Raw genomic sequence first — 16,678 nt, 5'->3', positions numbered from 1 at the left:
GGCAGCAAAAGAAGTATTGATTCAGAAAATAAAATGTGTGACTTTTTCAAATGCCTTTGTCTACTAACATATATTGCACCAGGCAAAATTGCCTTGGCTGAGCAGCAAGGTCTTCTAATGTCTATATTTCAGGAAGATGCAATACAAAAAATGAGTTTAATAGGAGGACATTCATTATCTGGTAGTAATTTTAAGCTATATGAAAGAAGCAGGTGCAGCTCTACATATATATGTATAAGTATAAATGCATGTGAATGACTGTTAATATAACCCTGCCAAGAAAATATCCCTGCAGTCAAGCTTTTCTTACTAATGAACAGAAACAGAATGGTTTATATTTTAACTGTTCTGTGATTTCCAAATATCATCTTTAACATCAAAAACTGTGAGAGAAACAAGCTTCAGAAACACAGAATTCGTTATAAATCTTGAGGGAAGAAATGGTATTTACATTACTGATCATTGTTTTGTGAAAACCACATTAGCTGTTGTGCACTGGACTTAGTAAAGACTCGGGGGGAAATGGAAAAGCAACGGGCTGAGCAGTGCTGTCTGAGATTGCCTGGAAAATGTCAAACACTTCCCTTCTTTTTATCCACAGGGAAATCTGAATGCATTTCTACTAATCAAAACTTCCTGGAGGAAAGTATGTGGAGAAGAAAGAAATTAAAAAGACCCAATTGCTGTAGGGGTAATCCGTTGGGTATTGTGTCATGTCATTCTTGGCTGATGGACAGTGGCAATACGATTATAAAGCTGTAATTTAGTTAAGGGGGGCCAGATGATATCATTAGAAGTAATAGCCACTTTCCATGCATTATGAATTCACTTTTTTAAAAAAAAAACCTCACCAACTAGGATGATGGTTTTGATCACCAGTATTTTACCCAACTAATTTTTAAAGAACATACTTCCATAAATGTAGAAAAGTCATCATTTAACAATTATTGTATTCTGAAAGGAAGGAAGTAGAGGTTCTGAAAAGCTTGGTGAGCTTCTACAGGTTTTTTTTTTTTTTTAAATAGAAACCAAGGGATAATGAAATTTGTATCACCAAAGCCCCAAAATACTAGGTTGCTGTTTTTATCTGGAGAATTGTGGGTTTTATCTGTTCCTTACCAGTAGCAGCAGATGTTGCCAAATTAAGTTCTGCATGCTCACTCTTTTACAGTTATTTCAGAAAATTTCATCAACGCTTATAGAAACACAAGGTATAAACATATTTAAAGCATAAGTTCCTGCCCGAGATTCTTCTCATTAGGTCTATGTCAAGTATTGTGGTGAATGAAGCCTTTCCAATACTCTCTTATAGCATATGTGCTTGAAATTTACTGGTCTGTGGTTGTATTTGTAGAGATACATATATGTGTGTATGTGCACACATAAATGTGCATACAGGGAGAGAGATGCCTCCTCACATGCACGATGCCATATGCCATTCTCAGAAATGCAAAAGGAAAACAAAGTGGAAGAGCAGGAGGCCTAGAATATTGGACTGAAATGGGTGCTTCACAGCTAGGGCTTTTGGTTTCTGCCACATTTCAATACCCCCAAGAAGTATTCTGGGGCATGAAAAATAATTTCCTCATTTGGACTCTCAAGAGATGGAGGGGGATACAGATGAAGCTGTGCTTAGTTCAGCTTTTAATGAGTTATTTCTGTCATACCAAGCAGCTATTTTTTAGGAGGCGTGTTATTGGTTTGTCAGCATTAACCTGTAGGTATTAACCTTGCTTTCTCTAGTGACCTCTTAGATGTGTGTTTTCCTTTCACTGATGCAGTAAGGGCTGAGACTGACAAACAACTAAGTGCATTAATGATTCAACCCAAAGGGTGTTTTTATCTCAGTTCCTCACTCTTTGAGACACTGCATTAATTTGCTTCCTGTCCTTTGGCTATGTGCATCATAATCTTTGTTAACTGTCTGAGCTGGCTTTAGCCCCCTGCACTGCTTTTACCAGCCTTGCAAAGACATCTGGGATTTCAAAAAAGACCTGTTTGAGCTCCATCCCTTGTGCATATGCTCATTGAAGGCAGTCTCCTTTCCTGTTTGAACCTAGGATATTTGACTGGTTCCAATGTCTTATTAGTAAGAATATAAACACAGAAGTGTCAGGCAGCATTCAGAACAACAAATGCATGTTGGCTGTATGAGGCCAAACACCAGGGTTGGTTTGGCCCAGAAACAAAGTCATTGTGCTGTGACTTGTCCAGGTGGAATTCTTCTCCAGGCTACGCACTCCAGCCCTGGTGTGAAGAAGAGGCATCATTGGGCCAACAAAAAAACAAAACAAAACAAAACAAAACAAAACAAACAAAAAAAAAAACAAAAAAACAAAAAAACCAAAAAACCCCACAGGAGAGGGTCTGGGTAAAGTTTGGACCTCTTGTCTCACTAGTGGCATCTACCTCCAGGCACTTAAGTGAGATTTCTCCATGACAAACCTTGTCATCCCAGGCAGCCTGTGCTGGGAATGGAGGTAAGACTCCTCCCAGGTAGAGAGGTGCCCATTTTTGCTGACTGAATAGAGATCTACAAAGACAGTGTGCTCCCTGAAGTGCTTGGTGGGATGATCTGAGGCCCTAGGTCACAGCTGATTTTCATGAAGACAGATGGCATGAGAGGTAAAAGAGTCAGTTGCAAAGGACTGAGAGAAGGTAGGCATTGCCCATCAGGAAGGTCTTGGTGCTCTTGGCACTGTCACCACTTCTTGCTTCCAGTCTCTCAGTCTACATGTGGACTGAAAGTGCATTCACAGCTAGTAAAGCAGAGCTTCCATTGTCTCTCTGTTATAGTTAGTAATCATAAGGCTGTATATCATTGCAGTGGAAAGAAAAGTCTAGTGTTGCATCCGAAGTATTTACTATAAAAGGCTATATACAGAAATAAATTCAATTGTGTTAGCCCTACATATAGTGATTTAAGGCATTTTGCACAAAAAATATCAGGTTCTGTGAAACCTATTTCACAAATGTATCAAAACAATTGTATATATTTTTCTATTTCTGTCTATTTCTGTGGTACAATACTTCTCTGAAGTTACAAAGCCATAAAGAATCTTTCCCTTTAAAGTTCAAACCCTGCCTTGATATACTGCTATATATATACACACATACACTGCCATATGCTGCTCAATATTCTATCTTTGTAAGTAGTGCTCGGAGATGGGAGAACTTGGGATTTTTCTCTAACTTTCATTTTTATTGGAAACCCCCAAATTTGAAACTACTATTTAGTTTCAGGTATGAGCTATAAACTGGTTTTGGGTTTTTGTTGTGCCAGAAGCTGAAATGTTAGAACCAGATCAGCAGAAAAGCATGTTTAAAGTTTAATAATATCTTTTCAACCCAACCCCATTTCTAAAACTAATTTTATTCTAAACTTGATTTGCATTAATATATCATCCCTATACATTCACATTTAGCTATGTTAAATACTAATCTAGAAATATAGCATAAAACCCAGAGTTAACAATTTGCATGCTTTCAAGCAATGTTCATAAAAGTTTAACAAACATGTATAAATGTTGATTGATACCCAAACCAAGAAATCTGAGCTACTTAAACAACACCCTTTCTTTGAATTTGAGAAATGTAACAAAATTGCTAATAGAAATTAAATGTTGTTGCTCATCAGCATGAAAACGTAACCTGGGGGGAGTCTGTCTATAAATGTCCATCAATTGATTTAGTTCCACTTCCCTGAACATCTGAATGTGAATTTGTAGATTTGTGTTCAGACTAGGCAGAAGTTGAAAAGAAGCATCAGAATATTTCAGAGATGCAAATGCTCCCTTCTCCCACCTCAAGTACACACACATATTCACAAGTTATTTACAAAACATTATTGGAGCCTCAAACTCAACTAACAGCATGAAACTGAAATCTGAAGACCTCTGACTACTCTTTGGGCAAATTTTTGAGACTGATCTACTGATCTGATCACTCTTAAAGAAACTCCTAAGATCAACCAACTGCTTAAAAATCTTCTGTGTGATCTAAAGACTGAAAAATTTATCTGTAGTTATATTACTTGTCTACAATGTAATATACATGTAGCCGATGTGTGAAGAAAATGAAATAAAGCCCACAACGTTAAAATAAAATAAAAAATACCCAACACCAGACCTCAAAATAATCAATTACAGAAGCAATATGAACTGTTTCCAGAAGTTGTTGCCCATTCAGTTAATCTTGCTATAGAAAATCCACAAGATCTTTGGCATTGGCCTTGCTGGCTCATCAGCATACCAGACAATAACAAAACAGAAATTTCAGGCAATAGTTATAAGAAAGAAGTAGAATTTTGCCACAGCTGAATGAATAATCCAAAATATACTCTATAAGCTCTAATTATAGATGGAAAAAATAGTCAGCAGGATTTATGTCAGATAATCCAGAGCATACATCCACACAAGTGTGTTTAGAATAGAGAATAAAAGCTAAGGTGGGGTTTGAAGGAGCCCAATAGAAACCTCCCAAATAAGTGAACCAAATCTCCCTGTTGCTACTTCCTCTGTCTGAAAATAGAAGCTGTAGTTGCTACCAAAGGCACAGAAATCTGGTGAAGGGAGATAGAAAATCTAGTGAGGTAAAAATGACAGAAAAGACAGTTCAGCCTGGAGAACAAAATTGTCATAGCCAACACTGGTGACTCAAAGACAGGACATGTGGCACATAGGAAGCATTAGTTAGAATTATTTATCATCAGGAAACACTAAGGCAAAAGTAGTTGTTTTTATTTATTTTTTTTCCTAAGGTACTGGCTGGAATTATGAAATACTTATTTTGAAATGTTTTCAAGGCCAGGATGATACTTTGAGGTGAGAAGTGAGGAGAGGAGGGATGAGAAGGAGCACTGTCCACCTGTAACCTGGTATTTGGGGTATTTAGTGGAACATGAGAGACCTCTAAGAAACTTAGAGGTTTAATGGAGTTTGGGCTTTCTCCAAAGCCTCCTCTGAGTGTTATTTTCAGGCTGGAGAAGAAAACTCACTAGATGCATAGTGAAACTGAGTAACTTTTATGAGACATGAGAACAACTTTTGTGCCTAAATAAAACTTTTAAAAAATGAAAAATGGACTACTGACACACAGAAATCTGTTTTAGGTAGTAGGCTCTTCCACAGACTCTGAAAGATACAGAATTAGACAGTCTACCAGGAAAATGAGAAGAGAGAGAGAGAGACTTTGCAGCAGACTACCAAAGCACTGCTGACTTGTGAAGCAATATTTATGCCTTTGCTATGTCCATGAGTAGATATAATCAGACTACACTGAAAATTCACAGGCAGTAGGTTGAAAAGAAGAGCTGGGCAGATGTGAAGAGCTCCAGCTGTCCCTCACCTGATTTTATTGTTAATCCCCCACAGCCATATATATCTGCTGGGTCTCACTGTTGAAGTCACTCTGCCCTGACTCATTCCTCAGTGTCTTTCTATTCATCTTGGAAAAACAAACTCCATTGTTAGCAGGGACAACTTGCTTACCCAGGAGGCTCCCTGCCTCAGACAATCTGTGTGGGGGCTCAGGAGATCCCTGGAGAGCTACAAAAGAGCTGCAGGAGATGAGAGAAGGAGAGCTGTCTAAATGGCTAGCTTCCCACTTCAGAGAAATCAAATTTCTTTCTAACTTCTTCAATGCTTGGAACTGAAAGCCACATATTCTGTATTATTTCATGGAAGAAAATCATACTGATTTATGTTTTAGTGGGAGTAGATTTGTCTTCCCTGGAAATTTGACTTTAAAGCATCTTCAGAAATGCTGACAGATGGACCTCTGCTATATCTAAGATAAATAGTCAACATTCTGTACATCTTTTTTGCTAATGATAGATGGACACACTCTTTCCCTATTCCTTCCCAAGAAAAAGACAACTCCTCTTAGTAATACAGCTGTTCTGAATTTAATAAACAAACTACACACCAGATGCTGCCAACTGCTTTAAGTATTAAGCCACACAGATTTCTTGGTGCCAGAATAAAGGAGGAAAAGGAAGACTTTCTTTTCACCAGTGTGAAACAAAAACCTTTCATGTGGGTTATATTGTTAATTATCAGTGCTACTTGATTAAATATGAAGGTGAAATAAGAGCTGACTGAAATACTGACCAAATTTCTTGAAGTTATTTGATTTAACTGTGTAGACTTTAAGCTACAGACAAACACATATGACTTTCTTGAACTGCTGGAGAGTCCAGAGACCTTGGCTGTGGGGAAACCAGGCAGAAAGACTGCAACTGCTTTGGAGAAGAGGTTGAAAACTTGCAGGTGACAATGCCACTCCTTTTATGGACAGTGTTGTTGTTTTATTAAGAGACAGAAATAAACCACACATGAACAGCTTCTGGAAAAAAATGAACTAATTTTTTTTCTCCCCAATTAGAGTCAAAATCTTTGTTAATGACAAAGCTCCCATTTGCTTTGTCATGGCACCAGGATTTCACACAGGTGCAATGCACAAGTCTGGTTACGACCTCATATGATGCACAATCAGAATCATAAACTATATACTCAGCTTAGTAGGAAAAGTGAGTAGATACTGTAAGTGAGTACTTCATGTTATGTTGGCAAATTGCCCTCAAGTGATTGGTTGTTTGTATTGGTCAGCAGATTTGAATAGGACAGACTGTTGCAAAATGTTCAGACTAAATTAATTTGAGACCATCACTCTTGTCTGATGTTGGAGCTTTATTTTAAAAATCTTTTCATTCTCCATTATGTCTCCTACATGGTTTAACAGAGGAGGAAATTGTTACTATCATAACATTTATCCTTCACACACCCTGTTACCATGGTACTCTGGTCTTTATCATTATCTTATCCAAAAAGGGTCATAATTACCCATATTAATATGATCCTCACAGTCCATCTGAGTGGTCGTAATGAAAACATTGCCATGTTCAGTGCATCGCCTGCCCTATTTTTCTTGAAAGTAGGCATTGCTGAGTCTATTATGTTTTGACAACATAATCTCAGTACTGACACTAAGACTTAGCCTTTGACTGCTGAATTTCCCTTTAAAATTATGGCTTTTTTTAATTTTATGTAACATTCCACTGTTGTTAACTCTATCCATTCTCCTCTACCAAGTTTGAACATTTATGGGTTAATATAGTAAACATAGTTTTGTGGTCTTTGAAATGTGGATTTCTTCTAAATATCCGTAATGAAATCTATAGAAACCTGCATAATTGTTGTAAAATTTTCTGTTCTCCGTTGTTTTCAGTTCTAATGGGCTATCTTTGGAAGCAAATTAAAAACAAAAACCACAACTTGCATCAGTGCTGTAATTTATTTTTTATGTTGAAATAATAAAAGTTTCAGTGAATAAGTATAGTTACATTTGATAATGTTTCAGAATCAGTTAGTAAACTGAAGGCAACTGCTGCCTGCTGAGACACTGCACATAGAGTCCACCTCCCAAGAACAGCTCCAGTTCATAGAATCACAGAATCACAAAAGGGGTCAGGTTGGAAGGGACCACAGGGGGTCATCTGGTCCAACCTCCCTGCTCAAGCAGGGTCATCCTGGAGCACATGGCACAGGATTGTGTCCAGATGGTTCTTGAATATCTCCCGTGAGGGAGACTCCACAGCCTCTCTGAGCAATCTGTGCCAGTGCTCAGTCACATGCACAGTAAAGCCATTTTGCATGGAAGCAGCTCAAATTGGTTCACACATCTATGGGAATCATTCTTCCTAAAAGTCCCACAGAACTGGGATGATTTGTCCATCTGAGACTCAGATTTTCGGAGCTTTCCATGGACAGAGGTCTGTAATGCCTCTTAGGGAACTGGGATAGATCAACCCTTACCAGAACCCTTCCTCTTCCTCTTTTGCAGGAAATCTCTATTCTCTTTTTTCAAATTTTTCTGATTGTCTTTTTTGAAATGCCTAAGTTTGGCCAGAGTTCAGGTAGTCTGCACTGCATTTACAATACTATGTACTGAGTCATCAGTAGAAAAATCTGCAGTACAATGAACATGAAAAATTTGGGGATGATGCGAAAACAACTCAGTTAATATCAAAAAGATAAAACCTCACAGGGGTCTACAGCAATGGTTATGTAATTCATTGCATCTAATTTTTTATTAGCCTCCACTTTAAAAGAACATTACATTTGAAGAACTTCTGGATTGCACAGCATAGAGGGTTTACACAATCAAAGGAATTTTCCTTAGGACTTAGCTCCTTTTTCTTGAACATGTAATTGTCTTCTTTATAATTTCTTACTTTATCTGCTGCTAACAGAAGAGAAATATTTAAATTGTGGCATACCAAAAAATTACCTCAGAAGAAGAGCTATTGGATGCAAAGGATGTGTGAATAGAATAATTGGAAATTATGTAGATTCTCACATTTATGAACATGAATGCTTTTTCTTTTCTCTCCTTCATTCCCAATTTAATTTTCTCTGTAGATTTAATAGCTCTCTTAATCTCAGAAAAATGCAATGTATGAAGAGTGTATTCAACCTTTAGGGACTATTAAAGAAATGTATACACAGTAGCTTCACGCAAAGGCATCTCCATCTCCTGACAAAATATCACCATGCATAGTAGCAAAATAAGAGGAGAAATAATAATATGGAAGACAAAAATTTCTGGCAGAACTCCCGCAAAAATCACATTTTGGCAAAGATTAAGCTGGTGTGTTGTTTGAGCAGCAGTTTATAAGATCCAGTTCAAGAAGAGCAGGGCAAGCTCCTCCAGTGATGAGCGCCTTCTGTGAACCCCTAGTTCTTTCTCACTCCTTGTCCAAAAGGATCCAACTTCTTGCTAAAAGTGCGTAGAAGCCTGCAAATAGATGCGAGCACCCTGAACACACACCTTGGTTGAACCAGCTGAAAAGAGTCATCAGATCACCTACATGTGTGCCAAGGCTAACCCAAAAACCTGTTGAGTCCATCAGCTCCTTCACTAGCAGAGTGGAGCAAGTACAACAGAGGACTTGCATCCGAGGGCTTGGACACTTTTGCCGGTCAATAAGCTTTCAGAACTAGAATAATCAGATGGAAATAAAATCAGTTACCACCGAATAAACACACAACCAGAGAAATCAAAATCAAACTTAACTTCTCCTGAAAGAAAGTTGCTGAGGACGTAGAGAGGATGTGGAGATGGGGAGATGTTTGAAGGGTTCTTCTTATAGAAAACTGCATGTGGAAGTTCAGGAAAAAAAATTAAAAGCAAAGACCTTCTGCTTGATACCTGCTGTACCAGGGCAAAAGAAAAAGCCTATGAGAATTGGCTTAAACTTCCTGGATACAGTAAATGCTCAATCAGAAGACCTGCTCCCGGGGAAACATTTGGAGAAGCGGGAAGCATTGCTATGGCCATGTAAGGCCTGTGTGATCTGCACACTTAGACAGTGACATACTAATCTGGGCCCAGAAGAACAGACCACCTGTCACGGCCAGGATGGATGGGGCCCTGAGCAACTTTGTCTGGTGAATGGCATCCCTGCCCATGGCAGGGAGGGATGCAACTAGATGATCTTTAAGGTCCCTTCCAACCCAGACCATTCCATGATTCTATGATTCTATGATGCTATCATTATAAACAAATGGGGAAAAAAGGAATTGAATACAAGTGGCTTAAAACTTATGCTTTTTGTTATTAGACATACTATATAAATAGATTGTAAATATTTTTGTTTTGGTAAAAGTGCTTAAGTATACTTTATTCTAACGTGCTGTGTGTTTTCTATTTTAATTTCATGCCTAAATCAATAGCTAATTTTAATTTGAAAGAAAAAGCGATTGCAATGGATACGATCTACCTGCTCTGCTGCTAATTGGAATGTGGTTGGCTGGCTTTACAGTGTTACCACAGTTTGTGTATACCTTTTCCAGAGTCAATGTAAGAATCAGAAATAAATTTATGATGAATTATTTCAACACCACGCAGAATTGCCCCAAAAATCCTTTGTCTGTGGTTGATAAAAAAAGGAAGATTTTGATGCCTAATTGTTGACACACATTTGTCCAGGATTTAAACAGCTTCCATCTTGGCTTTTATGACCAGATGCAAATTAGGGAAACTCTATCCCAGACCATAACCGTTTAGACAATGATTATTAAAGCAATGTATCCTTGAAGAATCTGAAGTACAATTACCATCACAATTAACATCCATGTCCTTCTCTAGGCCTATCACACAAACTCACATGCTCCCCCCTGCCCCCTCCACCAAATACACACATATGAGAGAGGTTTTCTTCACCAACCTGCAAACTTGTTAGGAAATGGACAACTGGATATGTAAAAAATTCTCTTCTTTGATTTTCATGCTCACCAGTCATTAGAGGGTTACTTTTCAGAGCAGCAAAAAAGAAGAGTTGGTTGACCAAACATTTTTTTTCTTATAAAGTGTCAACCCTGAGCTCATAATTAAGAAGTTAAAATCTGTGATTTATATATATTTATATATATAAAAATAGATGATCATACTAAGACTAAAAAAGTGAAAGAAATCTCCATGTCAGTACTATATATTTGTTTGATCTGAAATTTTGTAGAAGAAATCCTTGAGACACTGAAATTAACTGATATGAAAGATGTAGTTAGGTGTGAAACACACTATTGATCCGGTTGCTGTTAGTCTGTTAGTGAATTGCTGTCTTGGTAGGGTAATGGACATAGTAGCAAAAAGTTCTAATCGATGTCAGAACAGCAACAAAAGGAAAAAGATTACATCACAAGAGATTATTTTCTGTCTGAACCCGTTAGGGGTCAAGAGAGTTGTTTAACATTACCGTCATGGCTGGTGAGCTCACAGGGGTGAGCTAAGTGGAAAACTGTGACAATTCTATAACATGGATAAATCCTAAAGAAACTAGGTGAAATCGTGCTACTACTTATATTTTTACTGGGCATTAAGATTCAAATCCTAAGCAACTGTAACATGACATTCTGAAGCTAGTGGAGCTACTACCATACTAAAAGATAAACTTATTTTTCAGCTTCTCTACCTTCATACCAATCTGATGTGGTTGGCAGATGGAGTGCAAGACATTCACTGCTGAGACATACTTTTAGCGTTGGGGAAAAAAAAATCCAGCCTTCCTCCCTATAACAGTGATCATTCTGATGACCTGAATCATCCTACAGACGTTCCTAAAGGAAACCTGGCTGTCAGTGAAGAACAGTTGCATTTTTTTTTGTTCCTTTTTTTTTCTTTTTTTTTTTTTTTTTTTTTTTTTTTTTTTTTTGTTGATATTCTGTTGAAATGCAGCAGCCTTGAGTCAGGCTTGATTCAGAAAGAAAACTTTCTTGGTTTCTTCCCCCATCTTTTTTCTCACTGAGGAAAAACACATACTGTAAGATCTTTTTTCCCTTTTGCAGCATAAAAGGAAATGAAGCTCAGAAAGTCTCCTGTAATAAAGGATTGAGAAAGAATTCTCTCAAGAGTGGATATTGTCTTCAGAGATATCTGAAAAAAGCAGGAAGCAGTTCAGTCTGGCACCTGGTACTCTTTGGGAAAACTAAAATGGGAAGCAGGTTGCAATAACTGCCATCTTGTAGAAAACTGCAAGTGTTTGTGGCATGGTCCATTGTCCAAGAGTATAAGAAAAGAAGAAAGTAGGCTGTTTCTGTAGCTAAAACACAGTTTCTCTGACTAGATCCAGGATTATCTCCACTGTCTCTGCAGTACAAGGCTGAGGAAGATGACGAGCAATGTCTGCAGTGACCAGCCAGCCTGTGTGGCTGAAGCCTCCACTTCTCTCCTGTCCGAGTCGACAGGCGGTGCTTCGGTGGTGACAAAGTCAAACTCGGTGGGACAGATGTCGTCTGTGCAGCCGCTCCCGCTGCCTGAGCCGCTGGTTTCGTCACCTGGCACAAAGGAGTGAGGGAGACAGCGTGAGTGATATAGCTTTCAGCTTTCATCCCTTTTCTCCCTTCCATTTGGCACCCCAGTGGGGATGAACGCTTTGGGAATGAAGAAGTGTTGGTGGTGCTAAATTTCATTCAGTAAAGCTTCCAAATGAAACCCACTGTGACTTAATTAGGTGATTAAATGCTCTTCTGAAAAAGGATCAGACTGCTGGCATTATGGAAAGCCTTCAGTGTCTGGATGTATTAAACATGAAGATAAGCAAGAGAAGCAAAAGAAACAATTATATAACTGGAATTTCATGGAACAGAAAAAGACTTTTTATGTTGTCAGCAGCGCAGAGCACAAAGACCGCAGAAAGTCATGGCAACAGAGCCAATTTATAAACGGGTTCCAAAGCCACAGTTATGTAATGACAGTTAATGGTTTCTTACTCGTGTCCTGGAAGTTGACATCATTCCCATTGTACGCGTTCTTCAGTTTGTTAGTCATCACACGTAAGGCCATGATTTGCTGTCGAATGAAGGTGTCTGGCCTTGTGATGTCCACATCTACTTCTGGATTGTTGATCTGGTTGGTCAAGCCATCGTTCATAATCTCAGGCAAGTATCTGTACAGCAGAATGAGAGATTAGTTTGAGACACAGTAATTCCAGAAATAAAACGCTGCGCAGTAAATGATGTGCTAAGAAATTCAATGTGCAGTTCTTAAACAGATCCATTAAAACTGTTTTAAAAATATAGTTTTTAATTTTACTGACTCCAAAGGATGTGTTTAGTAGCACAGCTGCATGGGGAGCAGAAAGGATTTAGGTTTTTCAACCTCCTAACTCTTCATATACTCCCCAGCAAGAGCAATGACTGTGTGAACTATGGAAAAGGTTCGCAAGCCAGCAGTAAGTCAGCACATATTCATATCCTCTGCTGACATGAATGGCTGCACACTAAATTAAGCATCTAACAGTGCATTCTGCTGTTTTTATTTCTTTCTGCTTAAAAAATATGAAGTCTTTTGTTGCATATAGCATATTTGTTGTTCTGAGACTGTTTAGAAGCCTATCTTGAGGTGTTAATGGCTTTCCTAGTTTAAAAGAGCACTTAATTTTCTTCTCCAATTCTTCCTTGCATCTCTTTTTTAGACCACCATGAACAACATCTCCAGCCTACATGACATCCAGGCCCATAAAAAGCATTATAATTTTACCAAGCTCCAGTATTCTCTTTGATTTGGTTATTATTCCTTTAAACCAAGCTATGCTTTCATGTCTCATGTACTTTGTGCATAGCATTTAGGGTATGGCATTTCCTATCCATCCACAAATCTGAATCTTTTATTCAGGCTCTTACCTTATAATTTCTTGATTACTGCAGCATTCCTTTCTCTGACCTTGAATAATGCAGTCTTAGGCTGCTTGCAGGCAGCAAGTGTGCTTTTGCACATCTTTCCCCTACAAAAAGCAGCCCATGCCTCCAATCATCCTACAGTAAAAATCTCCATTACCCTTTGTTAAAGATGCACTCTTTGTCCCCTGCTGTTTTTTGTTCTCAGGAAGCTCTCCTTGTAGGCTTTTGCAAAGCTACATTTTTTCCTGCTTCGAATTTCTGTCAAAAATTATCAGTGCATTTTACAGCTGCCAGGCTGAAAAAAGGTTGACATTATTTCTCTATGCTGGCATGGCACCCTAAGAAAATAGTGCATCACAGCTTCCCTCTTCTCCCTTGTCTGTCTTTCCTACTATCTTTGTCTCATATTTAGGCTGCAAGGGATTTGGGGCAGATCTATCCTTTGTTTACATTCTTTATAAGGATATGATCTATTTTGTAATTAGTTTGCACACCAGGCTGCCCTGGTATGTTTGTGGGAGTCCTTGTGTGCTCAGACAATGACAGCACAGTCTAGCCTACTAAAGACAAACTTTCACAATGCCTGATACCAAATACAGTTTGAGAATATTTCACATCACTCTCACTTGTTCGTGCCCAGTTCTCTACCAGCACTGACATTTGGCATTGATGACAGCATTGTTCGTATTGGTCTGGAAGAAGAAATACCTCTGGAAAATAAATGTGAAAGTAAGGGAGATGAAAGGATTTTCTCTGTTGAAGTCATGGTGAAGGGAAAATAAGCTCTGCATTGCTTCTGGAGGTTCACAAGACAACAGATGCTTTGCTGCACCAAGGAAGGGCTGAGTCTTAGCATAATGGGCCCTCGCTTTGCAAGATGAGACTCATTTGCCACCAGTGGCCTTTGAAGGTTTACATGACAATAATCCTGGGGCTGTGTGAACATTGAAGAACCAAACATGATTGCCAAAATACCCAGCTTCAAGCTGCATGTCCTGTTGTTTCACTAGTACCATGGCAAGAAATAACATTGCTGTGGGGATCCCATCCAGGCTCCTGCAGTCAGATTTACTGTGGTGAGAACACAGAGCTACCTCCCCCAGTATGGAAGACTGCAGGCCATGGTGTTATGAATCACTAAAGACAGAATAGGAAATAATTCTGCAGAGCTGCCTGGAGGCAGTAGGATGGAGACCTTGGCAAGCAGAGATGCTCTGGACTGCAAAGGAACAGAATCTCCATCTGTCACATGTCTCTACAAATGAAAGGGCCACTGTAGATAAATTACTCAGCCTTAGTAGTAAATCAGCAATTTCAAGGTGCAGTTGATTAAAAAAGCAAGAATGTAAGAATCGAACTACTGCCTCAGACAGGATGATTGTCTTGCTCCATATCCTGTCCATGATGATGGCCATAGCTGTTACCAGCTACAAGTGATCTGAAATTGCTAAATATTCATGTGGATTGCTTTCCTTGTTTATGAAGGGTTAGCAGCTCTTGCAAGCTGTCCATGACACGCTAAGGACAGCTCTGAAGGGCAGCTCACAGGCTTTCTTTGACTGATTTCTGTCTGATTTCATTTTGTCTTACCATCAATAATAAAGGAAGAATGTACTGACTTAAAGCAGTTAGAGAGTGCTTTGGTGTGTGCATTTCAAGGAGGTTTGTTTTTTGCACTGTGAGTAGTGTGCATCTGATGTCCTTCTCAGGATTGTCTAACTTTACATGGGGCAGCCCATTCAGTGATTTTGTCCAGCTGCCACACACCATGCTTTATCTGCCCAGGATCTGGTGACCCCCAAAGCATTCCTGGCAAGTTTATCTCACTTAGGTGTGTAAGGGACACATACTTGATGTAGGTCACAAGAGATCCATGGCCTTAACACTGTCTAGCAGTTAGCTGGATGCTTCAATTCCCTTGGCATTTAGGACATAATAGCAAAAGAATTAGAAAGGCTGAAAATTAATCTTTAGGTTTACACACATACCAAATCTTGTGTGTTCAAATGCAAGTGTCTGTGCATAAGCAGAGTCCCACTCTTACCAGATCTACCCACCACCAGATCCAGTCACAGCTAGTCAGGAGTTTATTCATCAGTGGAGCAGGGACAGCTGTTAGAGTCCCATGTGCCTTTGGCCAAATGACTAGTTCATTATGTTTCATCTGCTGGGATTTCCTTGCATAAACATAGACAGCTGGTGCCATTTGAATGCTCTTAGTTATTCCTCCTCTTCTTGTCACTAGCTCTGAAAGGTGAGCTCTGAAAGGTGAGGCTTTCTGGATCATGTCTGCAGGATTTAAGGGGAGGGCCTGGATATCTGGGGCATCTAAAGTTATAGTGTGTGTATTAAGGCAGCTGAAATGGGTCTTGAATGCCACTTTAGCCACTAGGATGTGAGCTGCTTGGCATCATGCTGCCACTCCGGTAGGGTTTGAATATCCACTAGGTCCAGGGTCTAATTTCCCAGTTCCATGAAGGTGTCATGACTACTTAGACCATCTGACATAGCAGTAGGTAAGTGTATTCAGGCAGTGGCAAACTGCCTCTTTGAGTACACTGACAGGGTATTGGGGGTCTCTTCAGGCATCTTAACATTGGTGCATTCAAAAATGCTCAAGCAGTTTTAGCCCAGGCTCTGGTCCAGAGGGGAGGCAGTATCCTGTGTCACACTCATCCCAGATGGCCAGAGAATCTCCAATGATACTACAACTGCTTGGGCAACACACTTCTTGTTGTCCCACTCCATATTTAAGTACCTGAATTTACACATTTGAATGTGTAGCTGGATTCTGCCCTCATTACTGAGCTAATTCACCTCCTTTTTTGCAGGGGGAGAGGAAAGACAGAAAAGTCTATCTGGAATGAAGTATCTTTGAATAGTTTTCCTTTCTTTAAAGGACTGATGCAGATATGAGAACATGCAGCCCAAGGTGTTTTGTGAGTGGCAGCCTCGGAGAGGCAGCCCAGCACATGTTCTGACAAAAATATTTTGATATTTGTGTGGGGTAGGGTTAAGTCACACCGAATAAAAGCCATGTCTTGGGACCGTGGTTTGACAGAAGATTTGTTGCTGGCTGGGCAAAGTTGTTGAACACAGCTGCTTTTGCTGCAGTTCCGTAAGTTGAGACACCCTTGTGAATTTTAAGCTTTACTGCTGCTTCTGCTCTCCTTAATGATCTCTTTGCAGGCCTGGCCATTACAAGAACTGTATGCCCATTATAAATGAAGAGAAGTGCCAGCCTGAATCAGTGTCTCTTCTTTCCGTCCTCCTAGCAAAGGAAAAAAAAAAAGAAAAAAAAAAAAAGAAAAAAGAAGCAAGCTAGCCCTCTGATTATAGAGAAGCTGAACAATACTGTTTGTTTGTTTTCTGGTGTTTGCTCCTTGCTCAGCTATGTCAGGATTTTAGTGTAATTTACGTTGTTTTCTAAAATATTAATGCTTTCTGTTCCTCTTAGCCTTTCCACAGTTCTTGCTTGTCTCAGCAGACACAGCAAAGAT

General features: G+C 39.2%; 1 protein-coding gene across 1 annotated transcript in view; it reads right to left on the bottom strand.

Moving 5' to 3' along the window:
• Positions 1–11,631: 11,631 nt before the first annotated feature.
• Positions 11,632–16,678, bottom strand: part of GPC6 (glypican 6) — a 716,537-nt gene continuing 711,490 nt past the window's right edge. The window contains 2 exon segments of the mRNA XM_041423396.1: positions 11,632–11,834; positions 12,270–12,445. Of these exon segments, the coding sequence (XP_041279330.1) occupies positions 11,632–11,834; positions 12,270–12,445 (379 nt within the window).

This window comes from Onychostruthus taczanowskii, unplaced genomic scaffold (genome assembly GCF_017590055.1).
Source record: "Onychostruthus taczanowskii isolate IOZ18803 unplaced genomic scaffold, ASM1759005v1 scaffold77, whole genome shotgun sequence".
NCBI classification, from domain to species: Eukaryota; Metazoa; Chordata; class Aves; order Passeriformes; family Passeridae; genus Onychostruthus; species Onychostruthus taczanowskii.
The sequence above is the reverse complement of the archived record's forward strand: the minus strand, read 5'-3'. Positions and strand labels throughout refer to the sequence as shown.